At 34.7% G+C, this 13,779-nt stretch overlaps 2 protein-coding genes and 1 long non-coding RNA gene across 4 annotated transcripts; 2 read left to right on the top strand and 1 right to left on the bottom strand.

The window, feature by feature from the left end:
* Positions 1–356: 356 nt before the first annotated feature.
* LOC129295798 (E3 ubiquitin-protein ligase SIS3-like) lies at positions 357–4,147 on the top strand. The gene is made up of 7 exons (XM_054934372.1): positions 357–409; positions 1,250–1,388; positions 1,469–1,561; positions 1,752–1,817; positions 2,551–2,670; positions 2,972–3,085; positions 3,401–4,147. The coding sequence occupies exons 1-7, from the start codon at positions 369–371 to the stop codon at positions 3,800–3,802; spliced, it is 975 nt and encodes a 324-aa protein (XP_054790347.1). The 5' UTR covers positions 357–368; the 3' UTR covers positions 3,803–4,147.
* A 1,850-nt stretch (positions 4,148–5,997) lies between these two features.
* LOC129295795 (protein EXECUTER 2, chloroplastic-like) lies at positions 5,998–11,519 on the top strand. Of its 2 annotated transcripts, none has more exons than XM_054934370.1 (11): positions 5,998–6,421; positions 6,895–7,011; positions 7,116–7,181; positions 7,787–7,893; positions 7,964–8,045; positions 8,488–9,174; positions 9,739–9,865; positions 9,963–10,132; positions 10,231–10,305; positions 10,861–10,953; positions 11,080–11,519. In XM_054934370.1, the coding sequence occupies exons 1-11, from the start codon at positions 6,089–6,091 to the stop codon at positions 11,179–11,181; spliced, it is 1,959 nt and encodes a 652-aa protein (XP_054790345.1). In that variant the 5' UTR covers positions 5,998–6,088; the 3' UTR covers positions 11,182–11,519. The 2 variants fall into 2 exon arrangements, with proteins under 2 accessions (XP_054790345.1, XP_054790346.1); XM_054934371.1 differs by having other exon boundaries at positions 6,011–6,326.
* A 476-nt stretch (positions 11,520–11,995) lies between these two features.
* LOC129295797 (uncharacterized) lies at positions 11,996–12,868 on the bottom strand. Its single transcript, XR_008589646.1, has 2 exons — positions 12,662–12,868; positions 11,996–12,207 (listed from the first exon to the last, which is right to left on the bottom strand). It is a non-coding gene; the product is annotated as an uncharacterized LOC129295797 (long non-coding RNA).
* Between the last annotated feature and the right edge of the window lie 911 nt (positions 12,869–13,779).

Here is a 13,779-nt window from a genome sequence, read left to right as displayed (position 1 = left end):
TTTTAATTTCTCTGCAAGAATTGAGGTTTTGGATTCTTTAGTTGCATACCATTATCCCGCATTTCGAATTCACTCACGGTTTCTTTGTTTTCAGCGCCACCCTCACCTTCACTCCCTCCCTCTCATACAGAGGATTATAATTCTATTGTTTTCTTAAGTCATTTGACTTATAGAGTTATTGTCGCGATTAATTGAATCGGTATCATACCTGTACACACCCTTTGCACATATGGATTGTGGTGAGTTCCTCCATTGTGATATGCTGTTCGGCTTTCTATTCCAAGTTATGGAAGTTTGGCCACAATAATGAGTTGCTGTCTATTTCGTTGTTCAGGTTGACTACTCTACTGTGTTTTATCTTTCGGTTGATGATGTTTGTTGATAATGGACTTTCTGCCGGAATGGGTTTGTAAGGCCTTCCATCTAAAAATTTTGCCCTGACTATATGATAAAGATTTGTGTTGTATTTTTCTTAACATTTATTTTAATTTTAAATGTTGATTGAGCAGAATTACTTTGGGCTTATGCTTCAATGAAGGAAGCATTGATAAAAACAGTATGAAAGATGAGGCGTGGAAATTCATAATTCTCATTTCTTCCATGTTTATAATTAATTAAAGATCTGCCAAATATGATTGTACAAATACCTGTATTTTGTGATTAAGAACAATGCACAAGATCAAGGTGATCACAGCATCAACTAAAAGCCTGCTGATATTGGTGTTGAACTCAATCTGCATGACGCTAACACAGCTGTATTTGATATTATATGGAATTATGGATTATAATAGCACCACTTGGTTATAAAATTGTAGAGAAGTTGATGCGATAGCCTAGTTATCTAGTTGGAATATTCAATGCAGGAATGCCTGGAATGTGTGGTGTGGAGTGAGATAAACCCTGTTAGGCAAGAAAAGAAGGGGTTTAGTTGAGATTTGTGGAAAATTAGATGTGGCCATGGGATTGTTATGCCTGGTGGTTCTATGGAAAAGACTCTTCCAAAATATGGAATTCTGGAATATAATGCTTGCATACATGATGTAGATCATTTAAATGCAAAGTCATTCATGGTCACTTTCTGTCATGGCTGACTTCTAGGATTTCACTATATGGTTAAATCCACTGTAGTGTTTCTGAATCATTAATATGTCGTCAAGGCAAAATGAAGTTCAACAAGGTTATGACCAGTCAAATCCAGGTGCTGATTCAGTGTTGCTTTCATTTTCCATTTTTCCTGCTGTTCTCGTAGAGACTTTGGGTGGCAACAGAGATATGCCCGCTTCTGTGGAAGAGTAGTGGTCCTTTCAATACTTGCTTTGCTTCTATATCCATTTCTCTGGGCTTGGACTATCATTGGTACATTGTGGTTCACTAGTGCCAGGAACTGCGTATGTCTTATTTTGATTCAAACCTCAATGATGTTTTTGTAGAAAGATTTTAGGCACATAATGCAAATATTTATCTGCAGTTGCCTGAAGAAGGTCAGAAATGGGGCTTCCTCATCTGGTTACTTTTCAGCTACTGTGGACTACTTTGCGTTGCTTGCATGTCATTAGGCAAGGTTAGTGGTACCCTATTATCTGGTTCAATGAGAAAAGTTTATTTTTATTCTGCATGTTATGCATTGCTTATGTCCAGGGGACTATCTGCTGCCCCTTCCTGCCATTTGTTATTCATCTTTGTTGTCTGCTGGCTGCTATTGTGGTATACTGGCATTCTCTTCTTGATCTAGTTCAACTTTTTTGTTGCAGTGGTTGGCCCGAAGACAAGCACATTTGTTACGTGCCCAGCAGGGTATTCCTGTGTCTGAATATGGAGTAAGCCTTCAACATATTATACATGGCAGTAATAGTTGCATATCTCTTGGAAACTCCATATAGTTTACGGCATGAGGCTCCTCAAATTGGAGCATTTCTAACATAACCATGAACAATATGGAAATGATTTTCTCCTTTTCTTATTTTTGTTTAAATGAGAGGGACTGAAAAATTATTTTACTGTGTATTCTTGTGGCTTTTTAGTCTACCACTGCCCTCTATTGATTGTTGAGATTTGAATTTCTATCAATCTGATATAGTATTGAAGCTTGCTCATTGACAAATTTGTATTGTGATTCTTTACTATTTCCTTTCTAGTTTTTATCATGATGTTGTACGCTCTAACTTTCTTATCTTGATTTGGTTTTTGGGAACCTCATCATTTTTAGCATTTTATGAATTTGAATTATTCTGGTAACTGCGCCTTTTTTAATGCACGTTGTGATGATTGTGCTCTGAGAGAAGTATTTCATTGCCATCATGAATAATCTTATGGACAATGCATTATTACCATGGTCTCACTTCTGGCTTCTTTCTCGAGGCAATAAAATTAGCATTACGCTGTCTCTTCATTTCATGGACGTTTCATATACAGCATGCATTGGAGTGTGGCCGTGATTATGTTCTTAGGTCTAATAATCTAATTGTATATTCATTTCCGTTCTGTTTTGTGATTATGTTCTGTTAGTAATCTAATTGTAGCAATTACTCCCCCCCTTCCTTCTCTCTCTAGGTTCTGGTGGACATGATCCGAGTGCCTGATTGGGCATTTGAAGCTGCTGGTCAGGAAACAAGGGGTATGGGCCAAGATGCTGGCGCATATCATCCTGGTCTATACCTAACCCCAGCTCAGGTAATTTTAGCTGATATTTGAAAACGCCTTATTTTCTATTCAAAAGTTCTGTAAAGCAGTGTTACCTTACTTTGTTCTAAGCACAGTGAACATCACAAATGATCATGAATAAATTCCACTACTTAAATTTTCTTCATGAAATAGTCATACTTTGTTCTTTGCTAGCTTGATGTTTATAGGCGACATGGATGTGAATGACTATGCTGTGTCATTTCTTTGTAAATCATATTTAAAATTATCTTTTGCATATTTATTGACTTTCACAACTGATATTTTGAGTGCTTTTATGGGTTTGGCACAGAGAGAAGCAGTTGAAGCTTTAATTCAGGAACTCCCAAAGTTCAGGTTGAAGGCTGTTCCAACTGACTGTAGTGAATGCCCCATCTGCTTAGAAGAATTCCACGAGGGGAATGAGGTATGCTTTTCACTATTTAAGGGTCTAAGCATAAGGGATGCCTTAAGATGTTTGTTGTATTGTTGCTCAGAAACATGTTCTTTAATCAATTACTTGAAAAGCTAATGGGCCCTTTTGTACCAACTGAATATATATGGGGCCATATAGGGCAATAATAAACAAATTAAATTTTAAATTGCTTTCAAATTGCTTTATATTTTCCTGTGCATTTTGATATTTAATTTTCTGTGTACCTCTAATTCTGGGAGCCATATACTTGTAAGAAATTTGAAATGCTATAGGTGTATAGAAAATAAGGTTTTCAACTTGATGCAGGTCCGTGGCCTGCCTTGCGCTCATAATTTTCATGTTGAATGCATTGATGAGTGGCTTCGCCTTAATGTAAAATGTCCTCGGTGCCGCTGTTCAGTATTTCCAAATCTTGACCTTAGTGCTCTGTCCAATCTCCGTCCTGAATCAGAACGATCTTCTGCCAGTGTTGTGACGACAACAAGATATGTGAGAGGTCAACCCTCTAGTCAGAGTTATTTGTTGAGATTACAGGGTCTGCTCCGCCCAGTGCGTTCAGAAATCGCTGGGCCGGGTGGTGAGGTGCGTAATACTTCAGAAAATGCAGAGAATGGTAGTGTGCCTGTCGTAACACGAAATGCATCAATTGGAGACCAAGGCCGTTCAGTCGAATGCATGCCTGTCAGTCTCTCCTCTGCACCAAACTAGAATGACATTTTCATTACTTCTGTCATACTTTAAATCCATTCTAAGAAATTGAAGTCGAGTATCCATATCTGGCCATTTTATGAAGCTATATAAAATGGTATATACATAACCAGAAATTTTCGCATTTGATCCATGATGAAATGGATCTATTTCCTTCTGCGGGAAGTGACAGAAACCTGAAAATACTAGCCCGCCCGGCCCAAAAAGGAAAGGTGGGGCGGGCATCCGAGCCTTTTGGTATTTGTTTTTCTCTTAGCTAACGTAGATTAGAGATGTAGACGTGTAATTGTTTTTTGTTCAGTGAAATGTAAAGAGTTAAAAATAATTGTAAGTTGAATTTGGTCCCTTCTTTTGCGCCCATTTTCCCTGACATCCCTTTTTTCAGTAGTTCCTTGTACGGAATAAGTTCTTTTTACTTCAGGGCTGCAAGTGATTCTTGAATCTTGATAGATCAGTAAGTTGGAATATTTCATGGAAAGCTTGGTGATTAGATCAAGGGCATCACTTGATTTATAATTTTTTTAAACCTTTCTAAGAATCTTCTGTGTATGTTTGCTCTCATTGATGCTGGCCCGAAATTTTAGGAAATGTTTGGATATGTGCAAGGTATGATTTGGCGTTCACGTCTTACGGTTCTGGACAGGGTTCTATCCTTTATGTCCCCATGTTTGTTTGACCCCGCAACTTCCTTGGAAACGTGGTTTTCAATATTTCATCATCCGGAGTTGATGGCGTCAAAAACACTTATTTGTTCTTATTTATTGGAGAAACTCTTACTTTTATTTTTTTATTTTTTACAAGTAAAATCATATACACATTTATTTATATTAATGAGAAATAATTAATGTATATTTATATTGATCAATATAAGGTATTTTAGTTTAACTTTTTTATTTTATAAACATAATTATTATAGTTAATTAATTTTTTAAAAAATTGAGTGACACACACACAAATATATGAAAGGAAAGAGCACCCAATTACCCAACTTTGAGGGGGTTATAAACTGTTAAAAATGGAATTTCGATTTTGGCCCATTCAAGTAAGTGTGGTGTAAGAACCACCCCGGGTCTGCTTCAAACATCTCGAGACTATATCTGCTAGGGTTAACAATCAGTGGACCTCCCCCTTGATTCATTTTACACAATCAAATCAGATTCGGCCACTTGGGGTTGGCTAATGGACAACTACAGATTTTTAGGAATGGAACCTGCACACATGGCGCCGATCCTTTTATTTCACATTGCCATGATTTTTAAAGAATTTTTGAGTTGTGGAAGCTGTTGTGCTTAGAATAGACATATTTTTTTTTTTTTTTTTGGTAATATTTGTTTATTTATTTTTGATCCAAAATTTGCTTCTTCTTCTTTTAACCTTCAAAAGCATTTCCTTGTTTCATGGTTATTTAATTTGATAAGAGAGATGTAATAATGTAAATAAAATAAATTGAACAAGAACCTTATTTTGGAAAAAAAAAATTATTCTTTCTGCAAATGCATAAATCGTGTTTATTGATAGAGCAATAGCTTTCCTGCCCATAGTTTGACCGATATTGAGATTATAAATATTTTTTACTATTATAAAAATATATTAATTTCTTTATTTTAAATTTACTTATTTTGAAAAAATATATTTAAATAATGGATATAAAAGCATAAAGATCAAATATAAAAATTAAAAAAATTCGTGAATAGTGTTTACTAATTTCATATAAGTGCATGAAAAATGCAATATTCTGTCACCAAATATGGGCATCGTTTCCATAAAAAATATGGGTAAGGCATGTCATCCTATGGGACAATGTGTGCAGAATTTAATCTCAGTAACATAAAGAGAATAATTGGTAACCATTGTTTTTTTTTTAAATAGCGAGAAAAATACCATGTTTTGGACTTAAAAAAAAAGGAGAGTAAACTATGCTATTTAACTAAAATAAAAGTAAATTATTATTCACTTTTTAAATTCTAAAGAAATATCCCTCTTAATTTGTTGTAATTTCACCCTTTATAATTTGTTTTTTTTGGCAAACATCCAATAATCATTTTATCATGAAAGAAAACAAATTCAATTAATTATTTATATTTGCCATCAGGAGAGCAGATTTACTTTTTATCATTAAGCTCTTGCCAACGATTTTTCTAATTTTTTCCTGTACCATGATAATGACGTACGAAGACAAAGTTTATCTCTATCCTCGCTGAGTCGCTTGTTGCTGTTAAGTCCAATTCGCAAGACAGCTTCCCCTGAAAATCGAACCCTTGCCTGAAAATAAACGGCGATAGACTGATGGTGGTGACGGTGGCGAATACGTGGGCAGTGGGACAACCTCTCTCCAGCTCACAACCAAGACCCTTCTCTGGTTTCGATGTCTACGCCAACCCAAAGAAATCAGTCAGCGTCAGCTTCTTTCTTGGTTGGGGCTGTGCTGTTCAAAGCAGGCTATCGATCTTCTCCCGTCGGAACCGCAAGAATTCAGACTTATGTTGCCGTTGTGCGACCACCACTCACGACAGCAACGACAATGGTAATGTTCCTTCTTCTCTGGATTGGGATTGGAACCGATGGAGCCGCCATTTCTCTGAAATTGAACAGGCTGAGAACTTTGCCTCTGTTCTTAAGGTGCACCTTTTGATTGCTCATCGTGATTCACTTTGGTTCGCTTTGATTTCTCTAGCTTCCTGTTTCTTTTCTTTCTTTGTTTTTCCCCCTGGGTGTTTGTGTGTTTTTTTTTTTTTTAATTTCTATTTCCCTTTCCACCCTAGCTCTATAGACTTAAGTGTACATTTTATTTTGCCAGTCTCTCAATCGATCTGACTGGTCCATGATGAGTGAAAAGCCAAGAGCACTTTTAGTTGTGAATATTTTCGAAATTCTTCTATATTCAGCGAAATTGTCTCTACGAAGCGCGTTTCCGGATTCTCCAATTATCATTTGTTCATTAAAGTTATGAAGAATGCTATTTGAGCGTCGTTACGTTAAAGAACGATTGCCTTGCCGTTAGTGAGAAATCGAAAACCGTAACAAATTTTGGGCAGCATTTCAAAGATGATTTACTGATGCTTAAGTATATGCAATCATTCTATGCTTTTCAGTTTCAACTTGAAGAGGCGATTGAAAAGGAAGACTTTCAAGAAGCAGCAAAATTAAAAAGGGCTCTGTCTGAAGCAACATCAATGGATAGTGTTGCTGATATCATGTCTCAGTTGAAGGCAAGATCAAATTTCAATTAGTTAGAGTCTCCAGACTCTCAACCCTTCTAATTATTGTAGGGTCTATAATCTTTATTGGTGACAAAATTTTCTCTATATTGCAGAGGGCCATAGATGAAGAGCGATACCATGAAGCTTCAAAATTATCTAGACATACTGGAAGTGGACTGGTATCTTTCTCAATTGCTACTTCTACCATCCGTTATTCTACAGCGCTTTTTCTTGTAGTTTTTTATGATCTATTCTCAAGAACATTGGTGTCTTTTTACTGAAAGATTTAATTTTTTTTCCCCCTCTAATGATTATTTCTGCTGGCAGACATCTGTGCATTTTGCCCAAGGTAAAAGCAGGAGTAATATTTGAATCCTAATATTATAGATATTTATCTTCTTTTCATAAATAAATAAATTATTGGCGATAGAGTGAAAACAAGACAAGATTGAACTTGGAATCATTGTAATTTGGAAACATTTAATTGGGAAATGTTACATGGTAGGAGGAAGTCAGCTTTACTTGTCTCCAGATTAAGAATCTTAAAAAAGGAAATTGTTCCCCTGATTTAGCTATTGAAGGAACAAGTATTTGTTAATAAATCTATGCTGCGGTCTGGGAAGAACCAATGTCCATCCAGAAAGATGGCTTGTAAATGGCAGCACAAATGCATTGGTGATTGTGAGAAATAATGATGGTCCTAACCGAAGCTTTACTAACAGATATGTAATTATTGCAAAGGGCTGTCTTAATGTCAATTAATTATTCTTGCCATTATGTGCAGGTGGGTTGGTGGGTAGGCTACACCAAAGATTCAGATGACCCCTTTGGCAGAATAATACGCATCAGTCCCAGTATGGGCAGATTTGTTGGCAAGAGTTACAGTCCAAGGTACGATCTTTCTTATTTCTACTTTGCCCTTCATTAATTTTTCAGCACTGCTTACTTTTGTTTGTTACAGACAGCTGGTCACAGGTTCCCCTGGGACTCCAATTTTTGAAATTTATGTTGTAAAAAACTCCGACGACTCATACCATATGCAGGTAATGTTCAAATTGTTCAACTAATTTGTTTTTATTTTTTTCCCAATAAACGATGCATGCTTTATATTTTCTGTAAAATGGCACAAACATGAGTTACTAAGATAGTCGTAAGGGGTACTGTCCCTCCAAAAAAATGTTTACTAGTGGAATTTGTCGATCTAACAACTAGAAATACCTCCAGGAATAGGGTGGAAGGATGAGCTTATAGGTTCAAACCTACTATATGTTTGCTTGTTGGTCTCTGACTACCTGTGCAGTATGCACAGTGGGAGAACAATCCTCGCAATGAAAATTTGTATTTGATGGGGATTTTTGGCGGTCTTGGATAATATCAGCAAAAACTTGCTTTTTCACTGGCCTGCATTTAGTGGGATTCTACTGTATTCATATCTTCCAGGTTCTGTATACTTCTGTAAGCAGTACATGTCATGTGTTTTGACAGGTGGTGTACTTGCGACGAGCTAAAGGAAATTCAACGGGTAACTCTCCATCTGTGCTTGCAAAAAACCCGTCCAAACCTGAAGTTGATAATGTTCCTTCAGTTGAAGTGCAGCAACATGAAGAGAAGGTTGAGAGAAGTGATGAGAAAAGCAGTAGTATTGAGGGAGCAACTGAGGAGGGCATAAAAAATGTCATCAACTTTCTCAAAGAAAAAATTCCAGGATTGAAAGTTAAAGTCATGGATATTGATGTTGAAGAGGAAGGGACTGAGGATAATGATCCTGTGAAGCAATTGATGGAGGAAGAGAGTAATAAAACTAACTCCAATGAGAATCCTGAAGAGGAAGCTAGTAATCTGGATGAAACTGATGAGGTCACTTTACACGGAGATAGTGATGCCGCTGGAGATGAAAAGGATTTGGATATGAAGCTTTTTATTGGTGGGGTTGTACACAATAATGAAGAAGCTCCTGCCAAAGATGAATTTATGCGTCTTCCAGCTGAAATAAAAGATTTGGAAAGGGATTCTTTTGTCTTGCATATCCCTAGAAGAAATCTAGACTATGATATTAGAGAAAATAAAGTATCCAATATCAAAGTGGCAGCTCTGGCAACACAAGGAGTCTCAGAGCTTATGCCTCCTGATGTTGCCAAGGCATTTTGGAGTTCTGACAAAGTCTCTTCCAAGGTGAGATGAAACACGTTAAATCATTTTTAAGAATGTTAATATTTTTTCCGTTAAGTTATATAAATAAGAAATATCTATTGTGATGATCATAATTATGATATTGTTTTTTGGTAAGAATTTGAGGTTTTTCATCATGATAAAAATGACTCTCCCTGAATTTTCATGCTAAAGTATTCATATACTAATTATAGACAGATGTCTAGTACTGAATGAATGATGCTTCTGGCCGGAAAAAAGAATGAATCATACTTCATCTTGATAAAGGCAGAACATTTGGACAGTCATATTATGAGCTCATAGTTACTTTTCTAAATAGTTTGACATGACTTGGTTATCTTTGCCATTGCATATGTTCTTGGTGATCTTTTTTCAAACTAAACAATGACAGTGAGTAGTAAAATATGGATTCCAGTCATGTATTTATGCATCTAAAATTACCTAGAAATATGAGATCAGATTGTGGTTTCTGCCTGTCCCTCTTATGAAGTACTCGTACTCTTAACTTTCAGTTACAATGTTATGTTTTCCTTGACAATAAACTGAAAAATATTTTACTTGAGTTAGGTGTCCAAAAGTGTGCGTGAAATTGTCAAACTTGCAATTAGTCAAGCACAGAAAAGAAGTAGATTATCTGAATACACATCTTTCAGTCGGATTATGACTTCACAAGGTGATTTAGACCCTTTTGATGGTAAGATTATTTGTACTTTTCTTTTGATTATTTTCTTCGCAAGATGAGCTGAGAATGGCTAAGAGAATGAAATGGAAATCTGCTGGTTGACATTTAGGCCTCTATGTTGGTGCATTTGGCCCTTATGGCACTGAAGTGGTGCAATTGAGGCGCAAGTTTGGACACTGGAGTAATCTGGGCAAGGAAAACAATTCCTCAGATATGGAGTTCTTTGAATATGTAGAGGCAGTGAAGCTGACTGGGGATCTTAATGTTCCTTCTGGCCAGGTTTTTGCATTTTGAATCCCTTGATTCCTGCCATATTACATTCTCATATAATGTTCAAACATATTAATAAAATTTGAATTTGTATACTTGGTATTTAGGTGACATTTCGTGCTAAAATTGGGAGAGGCAATCGCAACACCAACCATGGAATGTATCCAGATGAATTAGGAGTGGTAATTACAGTTCATTGTTTGAATTTTTTTTTTTTTTGGTACGTATATGGATATGGATGCGTACTTTTCTTTTTGGGCCACGTATAAGCATGCATATTTATTTATAAATTTCTTTGAAGACAAGACCATCATGCCAGAGGTATGACCAATATTTGAAGTTAACAATTTAATTTCATGCCTGCTGTTCTCATTGTTTAATTTATATCTTTTTTTGAGCCCAGGAGTTAACTTCTATATTGTTGGTAAATTGGAATTTATCAATATTGGCACTTGGCATAAAAGAATTGCTTTTTCCCTTCCTCTCAAAAGAGTTTTATTCTTTGACTGTCAGTCAATTTAACTTCTGTCATCTCATTTTTCTTCCCATCTTATTGTGTATGCTTTTCCCCCCAGTCAAAGTGCGTATACATGTACTTGAAGAATGCTTTCTCTTTACCCCAATGTGTAGTTCTTGACATTTTTTTATGGCCTTCCTTATCGTCACCCTTTGTACTGTTTTGATCGCATGCAACTTATTTTGAATATCAAAATATTGAATCATTTATGAACAAACAGGTGGCAAGTTATAAAGGTCAAGGGAGAATAGCTGAGTTTGGCTTTCGAAATCCAAAATGGGTTGATGGGGAATTGCTCCAGCTTAATGGCAAGGTAAATGAATAGTTAGATGTGTGGTAGTATTTCTTATGTGAAAAAAATAACACTTCTTCTTGCAAACCGGAATGTATCAGCGTGATTTCTTTTGACATTTTTCCTTTTCTTCACTAACATATTCAGGGCATTGGACCATATGTAAAAGGCGCAGATCTTGGTTTCCTTTATGTTGTGCCAGAGCAGAGTTTTCTTGTCATATTTAACCGATTGAAATTACCAGAGTGAGTCACGGTATTCTAATCCAATCTCGGTCTTTCTTCAACAATATGAGACGGCACATCGGACACTCTGACACTTGCCAAGAGAGTACCATCTAGAACCTTTATGAGAGGGGGCGATAATTTTACCCAGTATGCAGGCCATTGTACTTTCTTTTAGCCTCTTAGCCGTTCATGATGCAGAAATTCTTTTGTTCCTTTTTCCTTTTTTATATGATAAGATATCTTGTGTATATCAATTTTGCTCGTGAACCAATTAATGTGATAGGAACTCAGCAAGGAATTAAACAGAGCTTATTTCCCCCATGCATTCTAGGTATTAATGTGATTTTATCTTTGAAGACTTTTTCTTGTGTATGAAGCATCTATAAAGCTCCTGCATGATGTTTTGCCGTTTTGGTTACATTGTTTCTTCTACTAAGATAGAAGACAAAAGTCGTGTTGTATAAAAAAGATAGATCTGCTATTCTTATGGATCCTTCTAGAAGGATGAGCATAGTTAATGTAACACACCAAATTTTTTTTTTTAAATAATTTAACTCAACCATAGTTGGGTTAAAGCCACCGAACACATTTTTATATCAATAATTTCAATATAAAATATTTTATAATTAACATTTCAGATAAATTTTTACCTCCTACATGCCATTAGGTTAAATCACATTTGTCCATCCTTATACTCCCAATAAGTAAACTAAATCACATTTGTCCATCCTTATACTCCTAACAAGTAAAATAAGCAATTTAATAAATTTTCAACACAAACCAGTTATTTGGCCTTATAATCATGCCATTTTAACCAATCCAAAGTAAACCAAATATTAAAATTACAGTCATCCAAATTGTACTAAAAATAGAAATAGTTTGAAAGGCATGATTACATTTATATATTCATATAATTGACAATAAACAAAAAGCCCTAATATTGGCAATATAACACATTATAAATCATAAATTAAATACCCAAAAGAGACAGTGGATCTATACCACTAAGCCTCTGGGACTCCTCCACGTGTCACTCGTGGCTCTTCTCCTGAAAATTGTTAACCACATAATGAGACTCAAAAGTCCCAGTAACCAAAGCCAATTTATGATAGTGTATACAAACAGTTAAGTGTGTGCTTACTAAGTGAAAATTAAAAATAATATAATTCCAACAAATATATGAAATATTACAATACACACAAACAACCATCCTTATATCCCTCCATTAACCTCGAGCCGTAGCCCTCACTCGGTGCTAAATTACCCGGCCAAAGGTAGATTAGCCCGAGCCCTTACAAACCACCTATTGAGCTCCAATAGGGGCATACCACGTGGCACATAAATACAACAACAATAGCAAGTCTCCCAACACCTCCCACAATAGTCAAACAAATTCATAATAATAATATTGCACAATATACAATAAAAAAAATTCATAATTTTCTCAATAATCACCCAATTAACATGAAGTAACGCTAATCATAAATTAAAAGCATGGTTACCTTGTGGCTTTTTCAATAAATTATTCCTTAAATTTCTCTCTCACCACAATCTTCACCAGTAATACAATCTACAAATAACATATTATTTATAAATATTAGTTTCAATTTTTGAAACTAATAAAATAATTCTAATAATAGAATTAAAAATATAACATAATTCTTAATCTCAATCTTAATACAAATCTATAGTTAATACTATTAAGTAAAATTTTTAACTCCTCTTTTAATTATCAATAAACATTAATAATCTAAAAATCAACTTCTAAACTAATTTTTATTATCAAAATTTTCTTTTTATTTCATAAATTCGTACCTAAAATACCCAAAAATTAAAAATTAAGTCTCTAGCTTAGAATCATAATCCTATAACCATAATAATTCATTTCTCATCCCAAATAATCATCTAAACCTCAATAAATCAACATATATTTTCAGATCTAGTTTAAAATTTGATCCATAAGCCACGGATTCAAAGATCATCAATAAATTTATACTCTAGAACATTTATTATACTACTGACAACCTCAAAAATCATATTTATTCAACATAAATTCATCCCTCTTCCAGATCTTAAATTTTCTACCACTACAAACTCAGAAACTAAATAAGAAGGATGACTAAGAAAAATTTTTAGAACACTTACTTAGTCTTGAAAAGCTTAAAATCACACCCTAAATATCCTATTAAAAACTCTTACCTTAAAAATTTAGATATTTCGCACCGGTTACTCGCGTTCTCTCCGCCTCAGCTCGCGCGCAGGAATGAATGAGGAAATGAAGGAAGGTAAGTTTTTATAAAAATTCAGTGGGTCCCACACATTTTTTTTATTATTTCTTCTTCTCTCTCCCCCTTTTTTTTATTATTATTTTATATTTACTATTCATGCGGCGCCGAAAGCAAATTCGTTTTCTTTTCTTCTTCCTTTTTTTTTGGCATACCTTTTCCCCTTTTTTTATTATAATAATAATTTAATAATTTTTTTTAATTAATTTTTTTAATAAATTTATTTTTTTTTAAAATTTTTTTTAATTTAAAATTATATCCTAAATTAGATTTAATAATCATTTTCTATTAATTTTCTTACCTCTAAATATTATTTTTTTTTAAATTTCTATTAA

Source organism: Prosopis cineraria, unplaced genomic scaffold, assembly GCF_029017545.1.
Source record: "Prosopis cineraria cultivar Desert tree isolate PC_DT_omini unplaced genomic scaffold, ASM2901754v1 PC190, whole genome shotgun sequence".
In the NCBI taxonomy this organism is placed as follows: domain Eukaryota; kingdom Viridiplantae; phylum Streptophyta; class Magnoliopsida; order Fabales; family Fabaceae; genus Prosopis; species Prosopis cineraria.
The sequence above is the reverse complement of the archived record's forward strand: the minus strand, read 5'-3'. Positions and strand labels throughout refer to the sequence as shown.